At 44.6% G+C, this 26,139-nt stretch overlaps 1 protein-coding gene and 1 non-coding gene across 2 annotated transcripts; both read left to right on the top strand.

Annotated features, from left to right (window-relative positions):
- Positions 1-1,392: 1,392 nt before the first annotated feature.
- WDR82 (WD repeat domain 82) lies at positions 1,393-25,662 on the top strand. Its single transcript, XM_003818765.7, has 9 exons — positions 1,393-1,888; positions 9,273-9,370; positions 13,070-13,136; positions 18,601-18,700; positions 19,578-19,694; positions 20,214-20,369; positions 20,822-20,891; positions 21,410-21,552; positions 22,572-25,662. The coding sequence occupies exons 1-9, from the start codon at positions 1,728-1,730 to the stop codon at positions 22,599-22,601; spliced, it is 942 nt and encodes a 313-aa protein (XP_003818813.1). The 5' UTR covers positions 1,393-1,727; the 3' UTR covers positions 22,602-25,662.
- On the top strand, positions 11,731-11,809 carry MIRLET7G (microRNA let-7g). The gene has a single exon (NR_163124.1). It is a non-coding gene; the product is annotated as a microRNA let-7g (primary transcript).
- Positions 25,663-26,139: the final 477 nt, after the last annotated feature.

Below are 26,139 nucleotides of genomic sequence, written 5' to 3'. Positions count from 1 at the left end.
TTGCCTCTTCCCTTAGAGAACAACTTCTCTTTATGTATAAGGATCCTGGCTCTCCTTTTACCCAGGGGGTTGGGATACAGCCTCTAGTTCTTTCTAGAAAGACCCCAACTGTCCCAGGGTTTCCATTTTGTTTTTTACCATTGCACAAGTCTCTGGATATCACACCTTCCTAATAGCGACTGAAATGTCTCACAGCCTTTCCTCGTTTTTGTTTCTCTTTAGCTAAAGAAAGCAAAAATAAATAATCCCCATCTTCATTGTTGGAAACCCCAGGCAATTAACCTTTTGAGGAGCTTCACACAAGATACAGATCTGTGAAGCCACATAGGTTGGCATTGAGTTTAACCCCTTGCCCAGAAAGTTAAGGTTAGGAAGCTTGGTTCCTATTTTCTGTTCAAATACTGCTTTCCTTTGTTAGAGATAAACTTTCTTTTAAGGCAAATAATCACTTATATGATAGAACCTTTAAAATAATCCTGTTGACTACAAACAGGATAGTGCAACTCTTCCAAATCTTGAATGTGGTGGTGACTGCATGACTGTGTATGGGTGTCAGAACATAAAACTAGCCACTAAAAAGGCTAATTTTTGGGGGGAGACCGTCTGCTCTGTCGCCCAGCCTGGAATGCAGTGGCACGATTTCGGCTCACTGCAGCCTCCGCCTTTCTCAATTCTCGTGCCTCAGCCGCGCCATCATGCCCGGCTAATTTTTTGTATTTTAGTAGAGGTGGGGTTTTGTCATGTTGGCCAGGCTGGTCTCAACTCCTGAGCTCAAGCGATCATCCCGCCTCGGCCTCCCAAAGTGGTGGGTTTAAAGGCGTGAGCCACCGCGCCCGGCCTAAAAAGGCTGATTTTTACTGTACCTAAAGTCTACCTCGATTAAGAACACGAGGCCGGGTGCGGGTGAGGTCAGGAGTTCGAGACCAGCCTGGCCAACATGGTGAACCCCCGTCTCTACCAAAAATACAAAATTAGCTGGGCGTGGTGGCGCGCGCCTGAGCGAGAGACTCCATCTCCAAAAAAAAAAAAAAAAAAGAAGTAAAGAGGTCGAAGCTGTCTAGCGGACGCTGCGGTGGACTAGCGGTCAGGCTTGCCTGCGAGCGGCTCACCTGAGTCACCTCCAAAACCGGCCTCCAGCGGCATACCCGACCCTGCAGTACCCCCTCCCACGCAGCCTGCGATCGGGGCGCCTGCAGGAGGCGCCAGAGTCTTCGCGGGGGTTGCAATCCCGCGCAAGGGCCCCCGGCTCCCAAGGCACCCGCAACCTTCCGATCCCCCGGGAAGGCCCTGCACGTCTCGGCCGCTCCCTGCCAGCAGCCCGCCCCGCCACTACACTCCGCGGCGGCCGCGCTGACGTCACCACCCCGCCTCCCCGCCTTGCTCCCCCGTTCCCGCCCCGCCCCCTTTCCCGGCGTGCGCCGCGACTGAGGCTCCTCGCCCTCAGCTTCTGCCTGTCGCCCCAAAATGGCGGACACAATGAGCCGGCGACGCGCCGGTTGTCCGTGAGGTGGCTGTGAGGACGAACGGTCGGCGAGGCTCCACAGTCCAGGCAGAAGACCCTCGACCAAGCAGGAAGAAGAGGAGGAGGCGGCCCAACTGTTGGCCGACTTCCCGCTAGCCGCCGGCGCGGCGCCCGCCCCGCCTGGGTTGGCCCCTCGGCAGCCCGCCCGCTCGCCGCCGGGCCCCGCCCCGGCCCTGCGCCGCCGCTGCCTTCCCCAGCCGCCGCCATGAAGCTGACCGACAGCGTGTTGCGGAGCTTCCGCGTCGCTAAGGTGTTCCGCGAAAACTCGGACAAGATTAACTGCTTCGATTTCAGCCCCAACGGCGAGACGGTCATCTCGAGTAGCGACGACGACTCCATCGTGCTCTATGACTGCCAGGAGGGCAAGTGAGTGCGGCGGAGGCCCTGGGCCCGAGTCTCAGTGCCTCCCTCCCTCCGGTGGCCCAGCACAGGTCCCTCGGCCTGCCCTCCGTCCCGACTTAAGCCCCCAGCCTATTTTGCACGCGTTCCTGCCAGGGCCGCCTCCACCCCGCAGCCGTCCAGGAGACCTTTTATTTTTTCTTCTTAAAAAAAAAAAGATAACGATAGTCATAATTTTATAATATTATTATTTGTATGTCTTCGGTCTCCTTTGAGCGCTATGCATCACTTGCCAAACCCCACCTTGACCTTGACCTTTAAACCCCCGGTCCGCCCACCCTGGGCCCACCAGGTAGCGTTTTCAGCTCCTCAGGCTGTCAAAGGTGCTGGTCTGCTCCGGCCTCGACGCAGGACTGCAGGGGCTGCTTTTCTGCCTCCTTCGGCAGCGTCAGCTCTCTCTTGTGCTCTCTCCACTGTGACCTCGATTCCGCCCTGGCACTCCGCCCATCCCCTGCCCCTCAGCTTCCCGCGGCCTTTCTGCCGTCAGACCGCGTGGGTTGCACTTCTTAGCTGTCAGGATTTATTTGTTGTGCCCCTTTGAGCCCCCTTGCTTTTTCTTCCTGCTCCTAGCCTTTCTCTTACTCATTCAGACTTGGTGCCCACGTTCATAAGTGAACTTTTCAGCAACATCTAAAACTTCCTTTTTGCCACACACAAACGAACTTGGTCGTCCCATCCTGACCTGAATGTGAGCTTCCGTTAAAACAAAGCAAACATCGTAGAACAATTTCAGGTTTCCTTTCATACTTTTTTTTTCTATTACACTTTTTGATTCACTTTGAATTCCAATTCTGATCATGAAACTTTTATGTTGCCACAAGTCATGTGGAGACCCACCATACCTGCATCTTTTCGCAAAATCTAAGCACAGCACTTTGCCTTTTTCCCTGGGGGTCCTTGTCAGCCCTCCTCACCGCACGCCTGTGGACTTGCAGCTCCTTGGAGCCAAAACTAGTTTAGATTAAATTCGTTTTACCCTTAGCCACCTTCCCCAAGAAGGCTTGCTGATGTTTGGTTTAATTCGGTGTTCCCTGGTTTTTTCAGACTTGATTTTGTCACCTAGTAACAGATATTATTATTATTATTATTATTATTATTATTATTATTATTTGAGATCTTGGGTTTTTCTCTACCTTCTCCAGCTGTTCCTTTTGCCTTTTTTTTTTTTTTTTTTTTAGACTGGTGTCCTTCTTTTGGAACATATCTCTTCATTTGTGAATTTGATTATCTGAAGTAATGCTAGTTTGGACTGAGCTATAATGGTATCCCCCTAGTTTTTTTCACCACTGGGGCTGTGAGAAAGTATTATGTAACTGGCTCTGGATCTGCCTGCAGTTTGTGGCAGAGTGGTCTGCAGTGGTGGTCTTAAGGAAGAGGAAATTGTTAGCTGGACAAATAGTTATTTGAGTCAGTGTTACTCATTGAGTAAATAGATTTCTGTCCTGGTCTGGTCACTTGAATCAGTTTAGAAGACGAGTAACATTTAAAGGTGTGGTAGTAGGGTCAGCATTGTGGGGTCCTGGAGGAGTAATTTGAAGCTGGCTTGCATGAAATGTATAGTGCTTATGCACAGATTAGAACCTCTTCCCAGAACCTGAGGGTGGAGATGTATATCCTCATTTAAAGGAAATGAAGGTTGTTATAGCATTTCTTTGCAGTTTGTCCCCAAATTTGGCGTAATTTTGATTTGGGAAGGATGACCTTGACATGAAGTCCTGTCTTTCTTTTTTTTGTTTTTTTTTGGGGGTGGGGGACGGAGTCTCTCTCCGTCGCCCAGGCTGGAGTGCAGTGGCGCGATCTTGGCTCACTGCAACCTCCGCCTCCCGGGTTCAAGCGATTCTCCTGCCTCAGCCTCACAAATCGCTGGGATTACAGGCGCCTGCCACCGTACCCTAACTTTTGTATTTTTAGTAGAGATGGGGTTTCACCATGTTGACCAGACTGGTCTTGAACTCCTGACCTCAAGTGATCCACCCGCCTTGGCCTTCCAAAGTGCTAGGATTACAGGCATGAGCTGCTGTGCCTGGCCAAATCCTGTCTTGTTAAAAGTAAAATGCTAGTTTTGTGACATAAGGCAGTTTATTTACTCGTAGCATTTTTACATAATTACAAACTAACAAAGTTACAGTGTTTCAAAGAACTCCCATATGATTCAATAACTGGTTACATTTTCTGCATTTGCTTCATGACTGTAGGTAAATATTTATATGTACTGTGTGCCTCCCCCCACCTTTAGAGTTGGAGGTATCAAGCCCCTTTATCCCTAAACACTTCAACATGGATTTTCTTTCTTTTTTGAGATGGAGTCTCGCTCAGTCGCCCAGGCTGGAGTGCAGTGGCGTGATCTTGGCTCACTGCAACCTCCGGCTCCTGGGTTCAAGCGATTCTCCTGCCTCAGCCTCCTGAGTAGCTGGGATTACAGGTGCATGCCACCATGCCTGGTTAATTTTTGTATTTTTAGTAGAGGCAGGGTTTCACCATGTTGGTCAGGCTGGTCTTGAACTCCTGATCTCGTGATCTACCCGCCTCAGCCTCCCAAAGTGCTGGGATTCCAGGCATGAGCCACTGCACCTGGCTCAACGTGGATTTTCTAAGCACAAAGACATTCTTATGTAACCAGAGCACAGTTATCCAAATTAGGAAATTTAGTACTGATACAATACTACAGGGCATGCTCTTTTGAGTTTTCTCTGATCAATTAATTGTGACCTTGTTTCATTATCTGTGGTGAAGGAGTGGCCTGGTAGTTAGGAGGGAACTGGGTACTAGTTTGGCCTGTGACTAGGTATGTGACATTGGTCAGATTACTTCTTTGGGTATTAGACAACCTCTTTAGTTTCCATTCTAGGCAATAATATGACGAAAAATTTTGTCACTACTATAGGTCAAACCAACCTCAGAAGAAAAGAAGTATTTCCTTGGGAAGGCATGGTATTGTATCTTTTATTTATTTATTTTTTTTGATAGGGACTTTCGCTCTTGTTGCCCAGGCTGGAGTGCAGTGGCTCCATCTCGGCTCACTGCAACCTCCGCCTCCCGAGTTCAAGCGATTCTCCTGCCTCAGCCTCCTGAGTAGCTGGGATTACAGGCATGCGCCACCACACCTGGCTAATTTTGTATTTTTAGTAGATGCGGGATTTCTCCATGTTGGTCAGGCTGGTCTCGAATTCCCGACCTCAGGTGATCCACCGCCTTGGCCTCCCAAAGTGCTGGGATTACAGGCATGAGCCACTGCGCCCGGCCTTTCTTTTTGTTTGTTTGTTTTGTTTTGTTTTTGAGACTGCCTCACTCTTTCCTAGGCTGGAGTGCAGTGGCGTAATCTTGGCTCACTGCTGCAACCTCGCTCCTGGATTCAAGCGATTCTCGTGCCTCAGCCTCCCGAGTAGCTGGGATTACAGGCGCCCATCAGTGTGCCTGCTAATTTTTGTGTTTTTAGTAGAAATGGGGTTTCACAATGTTGGCCATGTTGGTCTCAACATCTTACCTCAAGTGATCTGCCCACCTCGGCCTCCTCGGCCTCCCAGAGTGCTGGGATTACATATGTGAGCCTCCGCACCCGGCCCTGTTTTTTTTTGTTTGTTTTGTTTTCTTTTTTTGTTTGTTTGTTGTTAAGACAAAGGTCTTCCCCTGTTGCTCAGGCTGGAGTGCAATAGCATGCTTATAGTTCACTAAAGCCTTCATCTTCTGGGCTCAAGTGATCTTCCCACCTCAATCTCCAAAGTAGTTGGGCCTACAAGCACTCGCCAACTTACTTGGCTATTTTTATTTTTAGTGGAGACAAGTTCTCACCAGGTTGCCCAGGCTGGTCTCAAACTCCTGAACTCAAGCGATCCTCTCACCTAGGCCTCCCAAAGTGCTGGGATTACAGGTGTTAGCTACTGTGACCGGCCAAAGGCATAGTATCTTTATTAGATGACCCTAGTGTTAGAATTTGGGAGTTTGAAAATGGCTAAAGCAAGATTTTGTGTGCTTAGTATTTTCCAGTTTACTGGTCATTTAAATTTTCTTTACAATGGAGTTCGCCCATTGAGTGATATTTCAATTTGGAAGAGTATAAAGGATATTGTTTGTGGTAGGTGAAGCAAATTACTCAAAGTGAAAGGTTAATATTATTTTCCTTGTTGATGCTTGATCACCAGAATTATAGTTTGAGGAAGGAAGCTTACCAAAATATTTGAAAAATGTTGTGCATGTATTTTGTAAGACCCACATGGATGCAGTACATTATAATCTTGCTTTCAAGTTAGGAAATGAGTCCAGGTGTGGTGGCTCACACTTGTAATCCCAGCACTTTGGGAGGCCGAGGCGGGTGGATCGCCTGGGTCAGGAGTTCAAAACCAGCCTGGACAATGTGGTGAAACCTTGTCTCTACAGAAAAATACAAAAATTAGCTGAGCCTGGTGGCGGGGGCCTGTAATCCCAGCTACTCAGGAGGCTGAGGCAGGGAGAATTGCTTGAACCGGGGACGCAGAGGTTGCAGTGAGCCGAGATCGTGCCTCTGCACTCCAGCCAGGGTAACAGAGCGAGAATGTCTCAAAAACATAAAAATAATAAAAATCAAATTGGGAAATGAAATGAGGCAGTAGATTTCTGTTATCAGGAAAAAAAATCTCAGGTTAGTGTTTTTGATAAATTTGAGACAAATAGACCATATCTAAGTGGAACCAGAAATTTTCCTTACACTATTCTCTTTCAACTTGTCAAGTTAGAGTTGGCTCTTCATGTTCTGTCTTTTTTTTTTTTTAAGACGGAGTTTCGCTCTTGTTGCCCAGGTCGGAGTACAATGGCGCGATCTTGGCTCAATGCAACCTCCACGTCCCGGGTTCCAGTGATTCTCCTACCTCAGCCTCCCGAGTAACTGGGATTACAGGTGCCCACCACCACACCTGGCTAATTTTTTAAATTTTTAGTAGAGATGGGATTTCACCCTGTTAGCCAGGCTGGTCTCAGACTCCTGACCTCAGGTGATCCACCCACCTTGGCTTCCCAAAGCCTGAGATTACAGGCGTGAGCCATTGCGCCCGGCCAGTTTCTGTCTTTGCTATTGTAGATGGGATGAAATAACTGATATAAACTTCTTCCACTGGTAGAAGCAAAGTCAACTATGTAGAGAGTAAGTATACAGCCACACACTGAGACTGCCTCACTGGTTACCACACAGTAACCCCACATCAGAACCCCAGGTGCTGATCTTTTTAGGAGTGAAGTGTTATTTCAGTAAAGGTAAGAATGTGGAAAATCCAGTGTATTTGTAGTGAGAAGTCTGTTGGAAATGGGTTTCATGTAGGGAAGCCCTTGGCCTCACTTTAACAAAAATTGAAAGTGCAAATAACTGACTTCTTAAAGACTGCTTGAGTCGTGATTGTTTAGCACCTAGATTCTGAGAGGATTTTACATTGAGAGGGTTAGCTTTCCTTTTCATAAATTGGAACTCTTGGTTAACATTAGTACAGGATTTATGAAATCTTTCTAAAGAACTAAATGTAGGACATTATGTTAAAGGCTTTCCTGTTTTTTCAGTTGATCGTATTGGAGAGTTATTTTAGCATTTGAATCTAGATTTACATAGATATTTAAGTCTCAAATTTTTCTTTTTCTTTTTCTTTTTTTTTTTTTTTGAGATGGAGTCTTGCTCTGTTGCCCAGGCTAGAGTGCAGTGGCGCGATCTCAGCTCACTACAATCTCTGCCTCCCAGACTTAAGTGATTCTCGTGCCTCAGCCTCCTGAGTAGCTGGGACTACAGGCGTGGGCCACCACACCCAGCTAATTTTTGTATCTTTAGTAGAGATAGCGTTTCGCCATGTTGGCCAGGCTGGTCTCAAACTCCTGACCTCAGGCAATCCACCCTCCTCGGCCTCCCAAAGTGCTGGGATTACAGGCGTGAGGCACCACGCCCAGCCTAAAATTTTTCTAACTTAACCAGTATGTGTTTTTGGTTAAAGGTTCTGCTGAGACCAGTTTTAGCCTTGCTCTTCAAGGTTCTGTAAAGGAAGACATTTAAGGAACTTCAACAAATGGAGATTGATAACCTCTAGCTTGGAAATGTGTGATTTTTTGTCTGTTATTGAGGTGGAGTCTCACTCTGTCGCAGAGGCTGTATTGCAGTGGCACGATCTTGGCTTACTGCAACCTCTGCCTCCTGGGTTCAAGGAATTCTCCTGCCTCAGCCTCTTGAGTAGCTGGAATTACAAGTGTGTGCCACCACACCCGGCTAATTTTTATATTTTTAGTAGAGACGGGGTTTCACCATGTTGGGCTGCTCTCGAACTTCTGACTACAGGTGATTTGCCTGGCTCGGCCTCCCAAAGTGCTGTGATTACTGATGTGAGCCACCACCTTGTGGCCAGAAATGTGTGATTTTGCTTTAAAGTAAAAGCAAAGGAACTATTTAACTGGTTTTGCTAGAGAAAGTTAGGCTTGCCTTCTAAAAGGCTCAGCAAGCGCTTTTGACCTGTAGGATAGGAAGGATGGATGTCTTCTGCAAGAGCAGGTTACATTAGCAAAGGCAAGCAGTTTTGCATCTGGTTTCAGTTTTGAGAAATCACTGCTGTCTTGAAAAAAAAAAAAAAAAAACAGAGCTTCTTTCTAAATGGATGTCTTGAGAAGAAAAGTTTGGCCTCTTGGGTTTGACATATTCTCATATCCCTCTTTGTTCTAAGTTAAGACTTGTTTTGTGTGCCTTTCTTCCCAAGTAGATGTACAGCCATGCATCACTTAGATGGGGATCATCACGTGAGTTTTTGTTGCAGCAGCATCATAGAGTGTACTTACACAAACCTGACGGTATAATCTGTACACACCTAGGCTGTTTGGTATGGCCCATTGCTCCTAGGCTACAAACCTGTACAGCATTTTATAATACTGAATACTGTAGGCAATTATAATATAGCGTTAAGTGTTTGTGTATCTAAACATAGAAAAGGTGCCGTAAAACAGTTTAAGGGATTTAAAAAATGAAACATCGGTTGTAGAGGGCAGCTCTATTATAATCTTACGAGACCATTACCCTATGTGCTGTCTGTTGTTGATAAAAATGTCATCACATGGCACATGATTGTATTTTTTCTCAAAGCTTTTGAACATTGTAGTAAAGACTGAATTGAATCCCCAGATTTACTTTTACTTCCCACCTAACCTTGCCACTAGGTGTTCTAAGGTGGAAAGCTTCTTCAGATGGCTGTTGCTTGAGCGTTGTTTTTTCCCTTTTGGAAGAAGTTGTTTCTTTCCAGTGTTAGAACTTACCAAAAATCCTCACCTTTGCCACATCATTCAAGTGCTTCTCTTTATGTGGAGATCCCAGATTTTGATGATGGAGAATGTTCATGATTTTCTGTCTCTATTTTCTTATCAGACCAAAGAGAACCCTGTACAGTAAGAAATATGGTGTGGACCTCATCAGATACACTCATGCAGCAAACACAGTTGTTTACAGCTCTAACAAAATAGACGGTAAGCAAGCCTTCTTTTTAGGAAGTTAAGGTCATGGTTTCCTTTGTTAAATAGTTCATGGAATCTTTGTGACTACTTCTGCTTTGTGTCTACTTTAGTTTAAGTATTTTCATATAATGTTAGTAATGTTAATTGCATTGTTTTGACTGAAGGAATGCTGGAAGCAAGCCATTGGCACTTTTGAAGGACTTGGGACTCAGTATGAAAAGTCTTCAATTCAGAGTGGGGAGTGGAAAAAGGAAACAACTAATTGTGTTTATGATTTGTACTTCCTGAAACTTAAAAGAACACTTTTAAAGCCGGGCGTAGGGGCTCGCGCCTATAATCCCAACACTTTGGGAGGCTGAGGTGGGCGGATCACTGAGGTCAGGAGTTCAAGACCAGCCTGGCCGATATGGTGAAACCTCATCTCTACTAAAAATACAGAAGTTAGCCGGGCACAGTGGTGCACGCCTATAATCCCAGCTACACAGGAGGCTGAGGCAGGAGAATCTCTTGAACCCGGGAGGCAGAGGTTGTGGTGAGCCGAGATCACGCCATTGCACTCCAGCCTGGGCGACAGAGTGAGACTCCATCTCCAAAAAGAACACTTTTAGAACAAATAAAAGGAAAGAACACTTGATACACAGCAAGTGATAAACAACAGGACTTTTTCTTTTAAAATGATAGAGATTTGAGAAAAGTTTCACAAATGCTTGAACTATGATAGTTTAAGGGAAGTTAGAACAGTTTTGGTGTTTTCCCAACCTTAGTCACTTCTGATTCCAGGAACGTTTTTTGATCTAAAGAGTAAAGAGTTACTTTTAGAAATTGAACTTGTGAGTTTCTTTCTATAATAAACAATCTCTGTTTTTGCCTGCATTTCTCGAGATAAGTCCTAAGTTAACAGATTGTCTTGGTAACTGAACTGTAACACTTATTTTCATGTTAGAATTCTTTAATTTTTAAATTTTGTTTATTTTCTTTTGTTTGTTTGTTTTTATTTTTTGAGACAGAGTCTCACTCTGTTGCCTAGGCTGGAGTGCAGTGGCGCGATCTCAGCTCGCTGCAACCTCCGCCTCCCGGGTTCAAGTAATTCTCCTGCCTCAGCCTCCCAAGTAGCTGGGACTACAGGCACATGCCACCATGCCCGGCTAATTTTTTGTATTTTTAGTAGAGACAGGGTTTCACCATGTTAGCCAGGATGGGTCTTGATCTCCTGACCTTGTAAGCCACCGTGCCCGGCCTATTCTTTATTCTTTTGAGACAGAGTCCTGCTCTTGTTGCCCAGGCTGGAGTGCAATGGTGCAATCTCGGCTCACTGCAATCTCAGCCTCCTGGGTTCAAGCGATGCTCCTGCCTCAGCCTCTCAAGTAGCTGGTATTACAGGCGCCCACCAACATGCCCAGCTAATTTTTGTATTTTTAGTAGAGTTGGGACTTCACCATGTTAGTCAGGCTGGTCTCGAACTCCTGACCTAAAGTGATCTGCCTGCCTCATCCTCCCAAAGTGCTGGGATTACAGGTGTGAACCACCACGCCCGGCCAGGATTCTGTTTTTAAACTTATTTCAGTGGATTATTGATGATCATCTCACATTTTGCAGTAAGGTTTTTTTTAGGCCAGTGGCTACATAGTGGCTCATGCCTGTAATCCCAGCACTTAGGGAGGCCTAGGAGAGTGGATCACTTTAGCACAGAAGTTCGAGATTAGCCTGGGCAACTTGGGAAAACCCCGTCTCTACAAAAAATACAAAAATTAGCCAGGTGTGATGGGACGCGCCTGTAGTCCCAGCCACTTGTAAGGCTGAGGTGGGAGGATTGCTTGAGCCCTGGAGGTCTAGGGTGATCACACCACTGCACTCCAGCCTGGGTGACAGAGCGAGGCTCCATCTCAAAAAAACAAAAAAGATTTTTCTAATGTCATTCCACAAGGATAGCTTCTACTGCTATTTTGGCTGTGCCTATCTCAGAGCAGAATGGGCGGAAGTCCTTTTTTCCATTTTTTGTTTTTTTAAATGAGACTCTTCTGCCTGTATTGATTTTTAGTTAAGTATGTCATTTCTACTTTTCATGCCTGTATTTCAGAAGTGGTTTTCTAAGGAAGCAGTGTAGTTAATGATTTTGGAAAAGAATGTAAAACCTTAGGATCCTGAGGAAACATGTCTATGTGATCATCCGAATGACTGGTTTATTTCTTCTGTTGGGATGTTTTTCTGAGTGATTAAATGAGGATTCTCCAAATGTGGTGCAAGATGAGGCAAATGTGTGGCACTTGTAGCTTTGCTGCCAAGCCTCTGCTATGAGGATGTTCCCTTTCCTGTCTCAAGTGCATCCTGAAGAGTTCCTCCAGCGCTCCGTTTCCTTTTGCCTGATTCCAGGCTGAGGTAGTAGTTTGTACAGTTTGAGGGTCTATGATACCACCCGGTACAGGAGATAACTGTACAGGCCACTGCCTTGCCAGGAACAGCGCGCCAGCTGCCAAGTGGGGCTGAGAGGATGGCGTCACCCTGCTCATCTCTGGGAAACCAGGTAATGGGGAGGAAGTCTTTTTCTTCTTAGGGCAGGTGAGTCATTGTTAGCAGTAGAATAACTAGAAATACTTTGTAGTTGTCATTCAAGAAGTTTGAAGATGTTTTCAAGGAAAATTGTGTAGTGTTCAAGTTATGGAATATACAAATATCCCTATTCCCCTATTCCCCCTCCCAAGTTAAATGCCCTCTTATTAGAAAGCACCCCTGTGAACCCCTGGGATGACTCGATGCTTTCAACCCCTTTATTCCTATGTTCTGTTTGCCTTCAGAATGTTCTTTCTATGCTTTTCTTTCTGCATTTTGGTACCATTTTCCCTTAGCTGTTTCTCAACAATTTTTCCTTATTCCTAGTCTTTTTAAGGGGATAATACTTTTCTATTTTGCAGTTTTATTCTTTATGGCACTTCATTTCTCTACCGCCACCATGTTTTTTGTTTGTTTACTCTTTCAGATAGAATCATTTGGTTAAGAGTGTCTTATTTTTCCACAAGCACAAATCTCTGATTGTTCCTTTCTTTAATATTGTCAAAATCTCACTGCTATTACTCATTGGTATAAGAATTTGATTTTTTTAATGTCTTAAGATCTTTTTAACCCAGATCTTGACATCACTTCTCTGATGTTTTGTTTATTTTCATTGTAATTTGTGTGTCCAATTGAAGAATGTTCAAATGAGTTGAGGGTGGGTCAACATACTGATGGAGAACTCTAGACAAAAATTGCTGCCAGGGTTCAACCTGATCTTCAGTTTAACTGCCATGGCTGCTCACCTCTTTAAGTCTGTTAGCTCAACAGCCACATATTTTTCTTTAAGGTTTGCCATTCTGTGGACACTAGACCAGTATCTAAAATTATTATGTGTGCTTTACTTGTTTTTGTTTTTTGACCAGGGTATATTTGCAGGGTGGGAGTTGCATTGTAATTATGAAGAAACCAAATTGGTAATAAAAGGTCATTTCAAACATTGCTTTCTATGCTGTCAACTTAAGAACTCTGCTTTTGAGTTAGGTGAAATCTACATACCCACTCTTCAGCTGCAGAGTAGAATTATTCACCATTATTTATTCATGCCTTGCTTGGGATATAGAGTACAATGGATTATTTGACCTTGTCTTTTTAAGATGAAAATGTAAAGTAAATTTCTTTTAAATAGTATGATATCATCATACCTTGTTTGTCCTTTTACAGATACTATTCGTTACTTGTCCTTGCATGACAACAAATACATCAGATACTTTCCTGGACATAGCAAAAGGTAAGACCCACGTTATTATAGAAGCAGATAGTTCTTTTATCCCTGAGGTTACCCAGAGAATAGAAGGCTAGAGAGAGCTTATTAGTGAACTGAAGCTACTTCCTCACTACTGCTTGGCATTCTTCATCTTCTCTTAAATAGTCAACTCTTGATTTACTGAGGTTATAGAGGTGCAGAGGTAGGTGTTCAGAGATACCTCAGTTAAAATATAACTAGGCCCAGTGCAGTGGCTCACACCTGTAATCCCAGCACTTTGGGAGGCCGCGACAGGCGGATCACTTGAGGCCGGGAGTTTGAAACCAGCCAGGCCAACGTGTCAAAACCCCATCTCTACTAAAAATACAAAAATTAGCCAGGTATGGTGGCGGACACCTGCAATCCCAGCTACTCGGGAGGCTGAGGCAGGAGAATCGCTTGAACCCAGGAGGCAGAGGTTGCAATGAGCCGAGATCGCGCCACTGCACTCCAGCTTGGGCGACAGAGTGAGACTCCGTCTCAAAGATATATATATATATATATTTTTTTTCTAGTTATAGATATATCTATTTCTAGTTAGATATATATATTTCTAGTTTTATATATACATATAAAACTAGAAAAAATGTGGATTAAAGATATTCAGTGAAAACCTATGTAGTAAAAATTAGATTTGGCATTTAGAAATACCAAATCTCACATATCCCTTAATAAAGGACTGTTTGTGTTTATGAGGCCTTCCAATATATGTGGCCCCCATTTCAGTGGGCCCCTATGTAAAAATGTTCCATTTAAAGATCTTAATGAGAATGCAAAAGAAAGTCCTTTTTTTAAAATCAAGAAGTTTATCTCCTTTTTCTGTATTGTAATGCAGGTTGCTTCTCTCTGTTCTTCACCCCAATGCCCCTAGTTACTTTTTTCTCTAATTTTTCAACTTTTGTTTGAATGTTAAACACGTTTTCCCCTGGATAATATTTTAATCACTTGGGGGATTTTTTCCTGCATCCATTTGCAAATGTACAGTAACCCAGGATGGTTTCGATTGGTATGGAGCCCTGACAGGAGATGGCCTGAGAGCCTCCTGTTAGAAATTGCACTTCCAGGCCAGGCGTGGTGGCTTAATGCCTGTAATCCCAGCTCTTTGGAAGGCTGAGGAGGACAGATTGCTTGAGTGCAGGAGTTCGAAACCAGGCTAGGCAACATGGTGAAACCCTGTCTCTACAAAAAATACAAAAATTAGCCAGGAGTGGTGGTGTGCGCCTGTAATTCCTACTACTTCGGAGGCTCAGGCATGAGAATTGCTTGAACCCGCGAGACAGAGGCTGCATTGAGCCAAGGTGGCGCCACTGCACTCCATCCAGCCTGGGTGACAGAGCAAGACCCTGTCTCAGAAAAAAAAAAAGAAAAAAATGTTGTACTTCCAGTTGGGCAGGCCATTTGTGTTGCTGAAATAAAGGTGAAATAAGGTGGCAGCCAGTAGTAACTGGTTTCAGACAAAGGATGGCTCATGATAAGTAGATGTTTTGCTTGTTTTTATTCAAATTAATGTTCACAAATGTACTATTTGTAATTAAGGGTTGATGCAGTTGTTTGACGTGCTTTCCAGTCTTCCCAATTATTCAACCTCTTGACCTCCTGATTCTTTTTTTTTTTTTTTTTTTTTTTTTTTTTTTTGAGACAGAGTCTCGCTCTGTCGCCCAGGCTGGAGTGCAGTGGTGCAATGTTGGCTCACTGCAGGCTCCGCCTCTTGGGTTCACGCCATTCTCCTGCCTCAGCCTCCTGAGTAGCTGGGACCACAGGCACCCGCCACCAAGCCCCGCTAGTTTTTTGTATTTTTAGTAGAGATGGGGTTTTACCGTGTTACCCAGGATGGTCCGTGATCCGCCCGCCTCAGCCTCCCAAAGTGCTGGGATTACAGACGTGAGCCACCACACCTGGCTGGCCGACCTCCTGATTCTTGATAGATGACTTTGTCCCTCCTTTTATGAGAAAATCAAGGCTATGCAAAATGAGTTATTTCAGCTGGGTGTGGTGGTTAAGGCCTGTTATCAGCACTTTGGGAGGCTGAGGTGAGAGGATCGCTTGAGTCTGGGAGGTTGAGGCTGCAGTGAGCCATGATTGTGCCACTGTACTCCAGCCTGGGTGACAAAGCAAGACCGTGTCTCCAAAAAAAAGAGTTCTTTTAAACATCTATCCCTTCCACCTAAATTCTGTCTTCCTTGGAATCTTTTCCTTGAGAAAGCTGTTGTCCTTCTTTCACAAAACAAACCTTCCTCTTTCTGCTTGCTTCCATCTCCTTAATTGGCCTTTCCTTTGTTGCCTACAAATTTACTTGGTCTTTCTTATCTTAAATCTACTTATTGACCCTATCACCTACTCCTTTTCACTATCAAACTTGAAAGAAGAATCTGTACATTCCCATCTCCACCTCCTCACACATGTTCACTGTTGAAATCATTTTTGCACTAGTCCCAGAATCGTCTATGGGGCTTTATCCAAACCTTTATCCTTCATTCCCTGCTGCCTCTAGTTAAAAAGCCACTGGTTTGGGCTTTTCTTGGTGCTTAACCTCTCAGTAAAACTTACTTTCCCGTGGCAGGTGACTTTTCCCATGTCGGTTCTGTTCTTGTAGTTCTCAGCCTCTGTTTTGACTCTAAAATAAACAAATATTTTATCCGCTTTCTTATCTCCATCGCTGATTTCATTTACCTCCATTCAGGTGGCTTCCCAAATCAGTATTTTTAGCTCATGTCTGTTATCAGTTTCAGACCCGCCTTCCACCTACAGGTTTTGTTTGTTTTTTTGTTTTTTGAGATGGAGCCTCACCGTGTCACCCAGGCTGGAGTGCAATGGCGTGATCTTGGCTCACTGCAGCCTCCACCTCCTGAGTTCAAACGATTCTCCTGCCTCAGCCTCCCGAATAGCTGGGATTACAGGCACGCACCATCATGCCCGGCTAATTTTTGTGTTTTTATAGAGACAGGGTTTCACCATGTTGGCCAGGCTGCTGTCAAACTCCTGACCTCAGGTGATCCATCCGCCTCGGCCTCCCAAAGTGCTGGGATTACAGGCATGAGCCACTGCACCCAGCACCACCTACATGTTTTATACACATCTTTGTAGCTGTCTCTTCTGTCCAGTACTCTTTCTAATACTCAGGTCCAGTACTCTATCCATCATTGTTACCTTTTTTGGGCCAGCTTCTCTCTGTCTTCCTCATATTTATTCATCTCTGTCTCTTCCAATTCTGGCTCAAAGCATCTGTTGTTAGTTCACTCTTTTTCCCGTGCCATCATATTCAGTGAGTTGTTAAACTATTTAGTTCTCCCTAGGTTTAACCTCATGTGTCACTTTCCTCTGTGTTCTCTCCTTTGCTTCTGCCCTGGCTCATGCCCTGTGAGGTAAATTATTGTTAGCTCCTAATTAATCTTCCCATCTCTTACCATCCTGCTTCAGCTTCCTGGATTGCAGTTTGATTGCTTCACAATCTCTCTTAATGGCTCTCTATATTTTCATTGCTCCTTCCCCTTGTAGTCAGGTTCTGTCCCTTCTGGCTCTGACCCATTTTCTCAGCATTTTCTCCTACCATTCCCATTAAGGTGAACTCTGGGCTACTTCTTTGAAATCCTTTCTACCTCAGATGTTGTATCTTTCCAGAAGCCTTCTCTGGTCCTCTTGGAGTCATGTGGACTGGACAGTTAAAATTCCTTACGGTCGGGGTCTTACTTCTCCATGTGTTCCCTGTACTTCTCAGCATAGAGTCTTGTGCTGAGCTCTTGGGCTGAATGCCATGGCATAAAATTACATGTCCACAATGTGTTCTGCTCATTCTGATTTTTGTTTTTTGAGACGGTGCCTTGCTCTGTTTCCCAGGCTGGAGTGCAGTGGTGTGATCTTGGCTCACTGCAGCCTCCATCTCTGGGGTTCAAGCGATTCTTCCGCCTCAGCCTCTTGAGTAGCTGGGATTACAGGTGTACGCCACCAGGCCTGGCTAATTTTTGTATTTTTATTAGTGGTGGGATTTCACCGTGTTGGCCAAGCTGGTCTCAAACTCCTGACCTCAGGTGATCGCCCACCTGGGCCTCCCAGAGTGCTGGGATTACAGGCATGAGCCACCGCACCTGGCCTGCTCATTGTGTTTTATTACCTCCTCAGCATTCTCAGGAAATTTTGGCTTTTAACAATACCTTTTAAAATTTTAACTTGAGGAGCTGGTGCAGATGTTAGTTGAGTTACATTGGAAGAAAATGTTTTTCAGTGAGTGTCTCTTGATGGTATAACCACAAAAGGGAACCAAAAAAGGAATACAGTTGCTGTTAGCGTAGGCTTGTGGTTCTCTAGGTGTGGTGCCCAAAACAGCAGCCTCACCCATCACCTGGGGGCTAGTTAGAAACTCAGATTCATAGACCCCAAGTCAGGCCTACTGGATTAGAGGCTCTGGGAGCAGATCCTAGCAGTCTGTTTTAACCCACCCTCCAGGTGATGCTGATGCCACTTAGGTTTGAGAATATCTGTGTAGTCCTCACACATCTTGATAAGGAATCATGCTTTTTTGTGTTTTTTTAATTGAGATACAGTCTACATACTGTAAATGATTCCTTTAAAAATGTACAGTTCAGTGGTTTTTACTATATTTGCAAAGTTGGACAACTATCACCATCATCTAACTTCAGAACATTTTTATCACTCCAAAGAGAAACTCTGTACCCATTAGTAATCACTCCCTCAGCCCCTACCAACTGCTGATCTACTTCTGTCTTTATAGATTTGCCTATTCTAGACATTTTGTGTAAATGGATCAGTTAATATCTGATCTTTTATGCCTGGCTTCTTTTACTTAGCATGGTGTTCCCAAGGTTCCTCCATGTTGTCACATGAGGCAGTACTTTATTACTTTTTATTGCCAAATAATGTTCCAGTGTATAGATATAGCACATTTTGTTTGTCCATCCATTGGTTAATGGACATTTGGGTTATTTCTACTTTTTGGCTGTTATGAATAGTGCAGCTCTGAACATATGTGTACATTTTTGTGTGGACATATATTTTCAGTTATCTTGGGTAAATACCTAGGAGTGGAGTTTCTGGGTCACATGGTAACTTTTTTTGGAAAAACTTTTCCAAAGCAACTGTACCATTTTTACATTTCCATTAGCAATGTATGAGGGTTCCAATTTCTGTGCATCCTCACCAACCCTTGTTATCTCTCTTATTATAGCTATGCTGGAGGGTGTGGAGTAGTATTTCATTGTAGTTTTGATTTGCATTGGAATCATATATTTTTATTTTGTAGCTTTAAATTTTTTTTTTATACTAGTTGCCTTTGTTCCAGATATGGTTGTGGTATGTGTGTTTTATTGTGTTTCTTAAAATGGCAATTTTGGGAGAACAGGTATATATATGTATAGATAGGCAGAGTGGTTTAGAATTCACATCCAATTTTTGCTAATATTTCGCATCAACTCCTATTTATCTCGCTGTATTGCAGGGTGGTGGCCTTGTCCATGTCACCTGTGGATGACACTTTCATTTCTGGGTCTCTTGATAAGACCATTCGACTCTGGGATCTCCGGTCTCCTAACTGCCAGGTAATGGTACCTCACAGTTATACTTTTTGAGCATTTTCTTTGGTAGGCACTGTAATGGACTCTACCTCTCAAAGAAGGGAGAAAACAGTGGTTCCATTCTGGGATCACAGGGTCTTTTTAAACTTCGGAGAAAATCTGTTTTTTTAGTTGGTAGCTGCTAAGCACATACCCTAATCTAGTGCAGATTGCATTGTACTCTGTGGCTTAATTGTTGTGGGTTTTTTGTTGTTTTGTTTTGTTTTTGTTTTTGTTTTGAGACAGGGTTTCGCTCTTGTTGCCCAGGCTGGAGTGCAATGGTGCAATCTCGGCTCACCGCAACCTCCACCTCCAGGGTTCAAGCGATTCTTCTGCCTCAGCCTCCCAAGTAGCTGGGATTACAGTCATGCACCACCATGTCTGGCTAATTTTGTATTTTTAGTAGAGACGGGGTTTCTCCATGTTGGTCAGGCTAGTCTCCTGACCTCAGGTGATCCTCTTACCTTGGCCTCCCAAAGTTCTGGGATTATAGGCGTGAGCCACTGCGCCCAGCTGGCTTAATGTTTTTAAAAGTGTTCCTAGAGCTTTTAGCTTCAAGGGATTTATTTTTATTTGAATTCTGTGTCTGTAATATTGTGCAGTTAGAGTTGATCAGAAATTGTTGTCTGGAGACCTGTTTTTTAAAAGCTTCATTTTAGTTTTATGTTTTTTTGTGTGTGTTCTGTAGGTAGGCTGATATTTGTTTGTATGCCTTTCTTAGTTTTAATTGGGAAAAGTAAATTATATAGTGGTAAGGTCCTGGATTCATTTTTTTTTCCCCATTGTACCAGCAGTCTTTGGTTATTCCAGGTATGGTTGTGGCATGTGTGTTTTAGTGTATTTCTTATTTCTTTTCTCTTAGGGCCTCATGCATCTGCAGGGGAAGCCAGTTTGTTCTTTTGATCCAGAAGGGTTAATTTTCGCTGCAGGTGTCAACTCTGAAATGGTCAAGCTTTATGACCTTCGTTCTTTTGATAAGGTAAATCTTTGAATCTTTGAGATCTTTGAGCTGTTTTTTGTTTTGTTTTGTTTTTGAGACAGAGTTTTGCTCTTATTGCCCAGGCTGGAGTGCAGTGGTGTAATCTCAGCTCACTGCAACCTCTGCCTCCCAGGTTCAAGTGATTCTCCTGCCTCAGCCTCCCAAGTAGCTGGGATTACACGTGTCCGCCACCACGCCTGGCTAATTTTTTGTATTTAGTAGAGACGGGTTTCACCATGTTGGTCAGGCTGGTCTCAAACTCCTCACCTCTGGTGATCCACCCACCTCGGCCTCCCAAAGTGCTGGGATTACAGGCGTGAGCCACCGCGCCCGGCCCTGTAAGAGCCTTTTCTACAAAAGGAAAAATATGGTAGATATTAGAGAGTGGCAGAGAAGTAGCTCATTCTCTGCTTTCCTTAGTCAAAAAGTAATCTAAAGGAATAGGATGGGAATTGGCTCTAGCAGAAGAAATGATTAATATGCCTTGGGCCTGGGGCTACTGTTTTTTATCTTTTGCAGGGGCCATTTGCTACCTTTAAGATGCAGTATGATCGAACTTGTGAGTGGACAGGACTTAAATTCAGCAATGATGGCAAGCTCATCCTCATTTCCACCAACGGCAGCTTCATTCGTCTGATAGATGCATTCAAAGGAGTGGTGATGCACACGTTTGGGGTGAGCTGACAGCCTTCAAAAGCATGGCTGTTTCCATGCTCATACTTCCTATGCTAAGAATTATGTTAGCTGGTTGGTGGAGACCAACAGTTATTCTTGACTTACTCATGAAGGCATGCACTTGTATTTTCTTCCTGCTCATGAACTTACCTCTCTTGGATTTTGTAGATGTTCATTTCTCACCAAGTGACCCAAGTTTGGTATTTAGATATAAAATAATTTCCTAACAATAAAGTTTTCTTGCCCCCTTGAGTATACCTTGAATACAGAGTTGAGGGTGGGAGTGGATTGTCAAGGATGGCAACCACATTTGGAAGCTTGGTGGTGTAGTACATGACAAGGAAAGGGTTTCATGGAAAGGAAGGTGATGCGTGTGCTGAGTCAGTGTTTGTAGGCAGCTGTTTTTATTAATGGCTCTGTAACAACAAAAGAACTGCTCTGTTTTGTTTTAGGGTTATGCCAACAGCAAAGCTGTCACACTGGAGGCTTCATTTACTCCAGACTCTCAGTTTATTATGATTGGTGAGTTTCCTTTTATCCCCTGTGGGGGTTATTTCTCTGGTACTATGCATTTCTTTGTTTAAATTATTAACTGAGACATTATTATCTATTTGATAGATGTTCTTAGATTTCTGTATAGCACATTATGCCAAGGACATAGTGTCTTTTAACTACCCTGACTGGACCAAAATTTGAGTTAAACTCCACAAGCACTACCTTATTAGTAGTGCTAATGTTCTGGTGTAACCCTACATTCAGTCATCTTAGTGGCTGCCTGTTGGTAGGGTAATGGTGTTCGGCCCCTTTTTTAGATGAGAAAACTGAAGTTAGAACGGAAGTGACATGCCTGTGAACAAATAGCTAGGGTCAAGATCAATTTCCAAAGTGTCCTTCCTTCACTGCCTCTCCTCCCTCTCAATTTTGCCTGAGGGATGGGTCCTAAAGCTTGGCGTATCCTCAGATCTCAATCCATGTCTCATTTCCAGTTGTCTTTGTATTGCGCCTTGAGCTGTTACATTTTCCGTGAATATCCTCTTTAGGTTCAGAGGATGGCAAGATCCATGTCTGGAATGGAGAGAGCGGTATAAAAGTAGCTGTGTTGGATGGTAAACACACAGGCCCGATTACCTGTTTGCAATTCAACCCCAAGTTCATGACTTTTGCCAGTGCGTGTTCCAACATGGTATGTGAACAGTAAGAGGTATCTGCTACTCAGGGACCCTTCCCAGTTGGGGTGGTGGGTGCCTCAACAAGCACAGCAAGCTGTGTTCTACATAGGTACATTACAAGCATCCAAGTACATGTTTCTCAACTGGTGGTTTCCCTATTTCATCTCCTATTATTTGATCTCTGGCTGGGCTGGTCTTGTCTTTCATTTTTATTCTTCCTAGAGGTGATCAGGAATCATCTTTGAGCTCCAAGGAGATCATAGGCCAGTTTTTGCTCTGGACCCTAATTTTAGGTCCAAACTACCTGGGCTACGCTTGGCAATTTTTTTGCTCCTTAAAATACTCTGAACCGGCCTTTTGTGGTTTCAGTTTTCCATTCCTGTTGGTTTACGCCAAATTCCCAGAAATTTCTACAGTTGGTCATAACTCACCACTTAGAATTAACTCCAGGCCCTTATCTCTTCCTAGATAATACTAACAGAACAAAGGATCAGTGAGTCTCAGCTCCGATTTTCCCTTATGATCTCCTAAACCTGCCTGGGTATTCGGGGATGAGACATTTCATTACTAGCCTACCCAGAGCACATTGCCACCTTGCTTTTTTTTTTTTTAACCAAGAAAAAAATGTTAGAAAAAATACAGCAAAACCATCCAGTTCCTTACTTTTTACAGCCCAGGAAGGTGGGGGCCTGTTGGAGGTAACCTGGTGGATTAGCAATGAGGACAGGTTACTTATTCACCCACCTCCCAGGCAGCACTCCTTTTTTTCCCTTCCTTTAAAAAAAAAAAGGGCGTGGGGTCTGCTCTGGTGGAAGGTGGACAGTGATTATTGGAGAAAAACAGAACCATTTTACTTTCACATAGAGGAAAGAGTGTTTCTGTCTCCTTAGAGCATCGGGGTTGGTTGGTTAGGAGAGAGGGCTACCAGAGCCACTGGGGTTGGGCATATTTTTGCTGTGGGGTGGGATGTGAAGAACCGTTGGCAGGGAGGAGATGCTTGGCTTTTTAAAGTTGACTTATGTTCTCCTTCTAGGCCTTTTGGTTGCCCACCATTGATGACTGACCCTGTTGCTGCTTGGCTATTTCTGTACAGTGAGGGCGGCCAGCAGGAAGAAACTCAGAGGGAACTGAGATAATAGTGGGATTGGATCATTTGACTGGGCTGGAGAACATCCTTTTACATGGCCTTCCCATGGATGTGCTGTACATCTGCTCAAAAGAAAATAATTACTTTGATGAGCGTCTTCAAAAGGACTCTTGGTGCAACAGACTCAATTGGAACTCAGCTTTTCTAACTGTCACTGCACCAAGCTCTGCTGGAGGAGTGACCAGACTCACGATTTGGTATAGTGGGGCTCTCAAGCATCTTCAATTTGAATGTACATGCTGCTGAGGAGCCGGTGAAGTCATCAGTTCCGCACATCCCTTCTCCTACCCTCCAACTGCATGGGAAGCCAAAGTCCTGGTTTTGAAATGCTTGGGCAGCTCAGCCGCTTGCCCTCACCCTGCATGTCTTGTTACTGGGTCTCCCTGTGTACTTGTGGCATTATCCACAACCATCATGTTTCTTAGGTGCCAAACATTTACAGAAACATTTTCATATATCTTGGGGTCAGAGAAAGGGACAGATACAGAAGGACCTTGCTTGCAGGAAGCCATGCAGTTAGTTTCTGCAGTTAGTCGTGTGAGGCTAGGTGGTCGGGCAGGCCTCGGGCTGTAGGTGTTGGGTGGGAAAAAGACCCAAGGGCCTGAAAGGGAGGGAAAGGGGAGGGTAGCGGGAGGGTAGCAGGTGAGTTCCTAGGGCTGGAAGGTTTAGCAGCAGCCTGGTGCAGTGCCCTGTCATCAAGACAAACCCACGGTCCTCCTGGGTGCCTACCAAGCTTGGTTTGTACAAAAGCAAGGTGGGAGTCTATTTTTGTACATGAGATACATCACACTTACCTGTGGGCCAGTATTGTGAAGTGAGTCTGAGTTGTTTACACTGATGCCTTCCCTGCCCACCACAAATTGTGTACATAGTCTTCAGATGATACCACCCCTTTCCCCAGCTCCCAACCAAGAGCTGGTTCTAGGCCTGTGTTATATGTCATATTTAGCCTTTTTATATATGACCTTTGATTTCTGTTGTTTGTATTTTAGCACAGTGTATGCACCTTCATTTAAATACATCTGTGTGCATACAGATACGCATATATGTGTGTGCGTATGCATATATCTCTCATCTGTAGTTTCCAAGAGTTCAGCTGAAGCAGATGGAGTCCTGCAGCCCAGGAGACACCCTGCATCCCTGCTAATAGTGTTTGCCACAAGTATTAGTGAGTCTTCCTTATTAATATTTTCATTTCAGAAGACTGAAGCAAAGCTTATAGTGTTTGCTGTTTCTTTGGCAGCTAAGTGAGGGTCTTGGGATGACTTGCTGTGTTCCTCAAGCTGCACTTTGGGGCCATCTCTGCAGTATTAGCCCCCTTTTTGCTTGGTGGTACTCTATCTGTGCCTGTGTGTGTGTGTGATAGTCACTCTTGCATGGCTTCCATGTCTGGTTTGTGGCATTTGGGGATAAGGTGCTGAAGCCAGAGCATTTGCAGTTTGTTTGAGGCCTCGTTGCCAATGATAGATCACTCCCGTTGACCTGGTATGTCTGCTTGCTTGCTGCTTTTCCTTGCTTTCTCTTGGAAGAGGAAAGGACTCTGGTCAGGCCCAGGCTGAGTGAGATGAGCTGCAGCTGGCTCATGGCCTTCTTAGAGCAGAGAGAGGAGTATGTCATTTTACTAAGTTCCTAAACAAACATTTATGCAGGCAACACTCCTTGCAGATCCAGAAACTGAGGCACAATAGGGTTATGACTTGCTCAAGAATATGTAGCTGCTAGGGGGTAAATCAAGGCATCACAATTTCTGTTCAGCGGGCAGGAATAGGCTGTGAATTGCTAGCACTTTTTTTTTTTAAGCAATTACTTTTTGACTTGTTCCTCTAACTGAAAGTCCAAGAGGCGTACACCTTTCCCAAATGTAGACTAGAATCTGCAGGATGCCACCCACTGTATAGCTCTGCTTTCCCAGAGAGGAAGAACTTTTAGAAACCAAATGATCTTAATTGTTATTGCCCACCCCTGGCTTTTCAGGGTAGAAAATTCACAGTAGGAATGATTGTTAAGAGAGAGTGCTTGGAACCATGGGTTAACAGGAAAGGCTACCTAACTTCACGTATCTGCAACCAGAGCAGCCACCAAGCATTACTTAGCAGCAGGAAAATGATTGTATTTGAGTTCCTGTGTGTCCAAAACTGAGGCACCATGTTCTTTGAAAACATGCCACCTCAAGGCCGGGCGCGGTGGCTCACGCCTGTAATCCCAGCACTTTGGGAGGCCGAGGCGGGCGGATCACCGGAGGTCGGGAGTTTGAGACCAGCCTGACCAACATGGAGAAACCCCATCTCTACTAAAAATACAAAATTAGCCGGGCGTGGTGGCATGCGCCTATAATCTCAGCTACTTGGGAGGCTGAAGCAGGAGAATTGCTTGAACCCAGGAGGCGGAGGTTGCGGTGAGTTGAGATCGTGCCATTGCACTCCGGCCTGGGCAACAACAGCAAAACTCCGTCTCAAAAAAAAAACAAGAAAACATGCCACCTCACGGTCTCTATCGTTGGGCCCTGTGGTTGCAAAGCTGCCTCCTGAATTAAGAAGGAAAGGGAAAAGATATAGCTGGAAGCGAGTGGAAGAGATGCTGAGGGCTGGGGCTGCACAGACGTGCTCAGCAGGGCTACAGGTGCTCAAGCCCTATTGGGGATGGGTGGGGAGTGGGGCAGCGGCCTTTGCCACCTTAAGAATCGGGGCCAAAGCCACTGATGTTTATTTGACAGTGACACTGCACTGGGTACTTAAATTATTTCCCGTTGTAATTATAATTACTGCTTATTAAGGAAAATATGGGAATTTTAGAAAGAATCAAGTTTGCCACCCAAATGCTACCACTGTTAATCTTTTGGTGTTAAATGTTCCCCCTAGACATTTCTGTGCATAGATTTTTGGTGTGTTTACATAGTCGTTATTCTGTATATACAATTTTATGTCCCTTTTGTACTTAACGTATAAACATTTTTTCCATGTTATAGTCTTAAACAGAATTTTATGGCTGCAGCCTCTTCAATTTGAGTTTCTGTAGCATGGTTTGCCTGGTTCCCAGAGCTGGAGGGAGGCTTGGGTTGTCTCCTGTTAGTTCTGGCTCACACTGCAGCTTGCTGTAATGCTGTGTGGACGGATTGCTGGGCTCCCTGGGACTGCCTCTGACTGCCCCTTGGTAACTAAGATTTATGGGCTGGTGGGAGGAACCCCTAGAACCAGCCTTCAACCCCAGGCTGTAATAGCCATAGAGCCAGCAATGACTGACTGGGCAAGGCAAGCCTGAGCCAGCCTGAATCTTCGGAGACTGTCTGGCACTTACCTCAGGCTGCCTTGCATCCTCTACTGTTTACTCAACCCTTCACCAGATTGACAACCTCTAGTTGGAATATGTTTTGTCTTGCTAGGCCCTGGTTTCAGGAGGGCAAGAAAACTGGAGTCTCTCTGAGGCCCCAGCACCCAGTCTGGCAGAAGGCAATTGC

Source organism: Pan paniscus, chromosome 2, assembly GCF_029289425.2.
Source record: "Pan paniscus chromosome 2, NHGRI_mPanPan1-v2.0_pri, whole genome shotgun sequence".
NCBI classification, from domain to species: Eukaryota; Metazoa; Chordata; class Mammalia; order Primates; family Hominidae; genus Pan; species Pan paniscus.
The sequence above is the reverse complement of the archived record's forward strand: the minus strand, read 5'-3'. Positions and strand labels throughout refer to the sequence as shown.